The sequence below is a fragment of the Haplochromis burtoni genome, unplaced genomic scaffold (assembly GCF_018398535.1).
Source record: "Haplochromis burtoni strain Fernald_Lab_line unplaced genomic scaffold, NCSU_Asbu1 Contig_26, whole genome shotgun sequence".
NCBI lineage: Eukaryota > Metazoa > Chordata > Actinopteri > Cichliformes > Cichlidae > Haplochromis > Haplochromis burtoni.
The window spans coordinates 1102592-1105155 of record NW_024582387.1 but is presented as its reverse complement, the minus strand read 5'-3'; the positions used below and the strand labels follow the sequence as shown (position 1 = coordinate 1105155).

The following is a 2564-nucleotide window of genomic DNA, read 5'->3' as shown; positions in this document are numbered from 1 at the left end:
CCGCAGCCTAATTACATTTGGCCCGCGAAGCCATACCAAATTACTATTAGCGCTGGCCTACTGGTATTATACAGTTAATATATATATTGTTTAGTATTAAGCTTTGCTTGTTCCATATTCAGTTTTTCAGCAAAACTTGTTTAAGTCCATAAGAAAAGATTCATTCTTATATCTAGAGATTTTTTTTTTTCAATAAATATTAGCGTTAGCCCGCGACTTTGTTCCAGTTTTGAATTTTGGCCCACTGTGTATTTGAGTTTGATCTAAAGGATAGAGAGTTTGCTTTTTAGGATTAGTAAAAATGGTTTTGCCAAACAGTGTGTAGACGTGTAGAAACAGCTTAGCATCACACAGCGTACATCCTAGTAAGTGTTTTAATTGTAAAAATAAAAACAGGCAGAAGAACTGAATATATAAACACGTGTTTGAGTACTGAATAAATAAAACAGACATGTAAAGTGGAAGGTCAGACAAGCATTTTGTTTATCTTACTATCATTAAGCACATTTTTAACAGTGGTGTCAATTAAAAAAGGTGTTGGTAATTCAAACACAATCATATATACAGTACAGGACAGCAGACCAGTTTAGATAATATTTTAAAAATAACTTTTAGCAGTTGTTTGGAATACCAGCTCAGAGAAGAGGACAGGGAACGAAATCTGACACGCTTCTTCACATAGTCACGGCAAATAGTCCAAGATAAAATGATTTTTTTTTAACATTATTTTTGTTTCCATTTTTATTTAACTTGGTCTAAAAGTCTTGAAGCGGAAAACGCCACTGTTCTGGGACTCCAAAGATCTTAAAGCAATACTAAAAATTATTTTGAACAGGTCAGCGTGATGAAAACTTACAAAATCTGTTCTTGCCTAAAAATGAAACCACATCAACAGGAACCATGAAGGCAGTAAATATTCAAACCTAATCTGTGTGATAGCTACAAACTTTAGTCACTGATGTGTCACCCAATGAGTGAATCTTTTCAACCAGGCAAATAAAAAGACAAAAAAACCCCTGCAGGCTTTCTTAATGACAAGAATTTGGAGAGGCCGTCTTCCTGCAGGGAATGAACAACACTAAATTAAAACAAGCGTGCTTAAAGTTGGTGATTTGCTGGATTAGGCTGCATAACGTATCCCACAATGCAACATTGAAATGTTATTTCCACTTTGGCCACCTTTTACTTTGCTTTAGCTGACTAGGTGTTGGCAGCAGGGTGATTTATATATTGTGGGTTTGATTTGAAAAACCAGCAAGTCATCACCTCTAAGTACTTGGTCAGTTTAGCAGGGTCATGTGGCTTCTTGGTCAGGGGGGGTCATTATTTATGTTCTTCCTCCACCTTGGCCTTCATCACCTCCTCTTTATATGGTAATGAAACCCCCTTGGTCACTGCTGACTGACTCCGGCACCACGCAGCGACCCCTTCTCCTGGTCACGCGTCGCTTCCGGTGAAATTTAGCATAACAACGAAACCCTGAAAGATAACAAGTGACCCATTATCTGAAAAGGTGATTGAATTGGATAAAATATGAGTTTTAAATGACCAGAGGCAGTACTTTAACATTAGTAGAAATGCTCTATTTTAGGATAGAATAAAGAGCTGAATCAGCAACGCTAATGTAGCTGAGAAGGTATAAATTAAATTACTTACATTTAATATTTGTTAGAATTCTGCATCATCCTCACATAATCTATGAAATGAACAACTTTAAGCTCAAAACAATGTCATGAAACACAAAAAATCTCAATTTACTGACACTTTGAAATTTACTGTTTACTGCTATGTTAGTCAGCCTCTAATCTTTTAGTCCCTCTGGGGACCCATTACAAGTCAAAGACTTTTAAAATCTTAATTGTAAACAGTAAGACTTGGGGGAAGTGACCCAAATGCACAACTGCACATGAAGAGATGAGCTGATGCTGATGCTAAAGCTCCTAATGATGCTAGTAGTGAGTAAAAAACTAAAGTAATAATCTCTCACCTTCCTCACACATGCAGTCGTCGTAGCATTTGTTGTTGAGACCTCTGTTGTGAGGTTTACACTCATGTTGCCTCAGGTCACAACAGGAACCTTGTTCAAGAAAAACACGTCTTTTATCAATCAAGCATGTTTTATATGTGTGCATAGACATTTAATATACAACACCAACACCACAGTCCTAACAGTGTAAAACACTGTTTTCAATGCTGGTGAATACGTGGTCTGTGTGGTGTTTTATCACTTTATAAACAGTCAATAAATGGATTTTAAGATGACTGCCAAGAGCGATAAGAAATTAGTAAGGTCCTGAAAGATAAATATGACTCTTGTTTATACTGACCTGGAAGACAGTCCAGGTGGTGGTCACATGGTTCAATTGCATCAGCATCCACAGTCATATTTCCGCTGCTGAGGTTCTTACTCCGCCTTTTGTCTGCAGAACAAGAAATGAAAACAGCTGTTTGAGCATCAAACCACTGATCAGTGTGCAGCGTCATCCAAGCAAACTGTTGGGTTTTTCACGCAGTAACAAAATTCTACTTGGTGTGTGATCTTCTTTCGGCTGCTTCCTTTAGGG

The 2564-nt window shown here is 37.4% G+C and overlaps 1 protein-coding gene across 1 annotated transcript in view; it reads right to left on the bottom strand.

The window, feature by feature from the left end:
- Positions 1–208: 208 nt before the first annotated feature.
- draxina (dorsal inhibitory axon guidance protein a) overlaps positions 209–2564 on the bottom strand; it is a 21402-nt gene continuing 19046 nt past the window's right edge. Inside the window, exons 5-7 of the mRNA XM_005917838.3 lie at positions 2328–2420; positions 1988–2077; positions 209–1479 (exon numbers count right to left, since the gene is read on the bottom strand). Coding sequence (XP_005917900.1) covers positions 1367–1479; positions 1988–2077; positions 2328–2420 — 296 coding nt within the window. The 3' untranslated portion in view covers positions 209–1366. The remainder of the gene's footprint in view (positions 1480–1987; positions 2078–2327; positions 2421–2564) is intronic.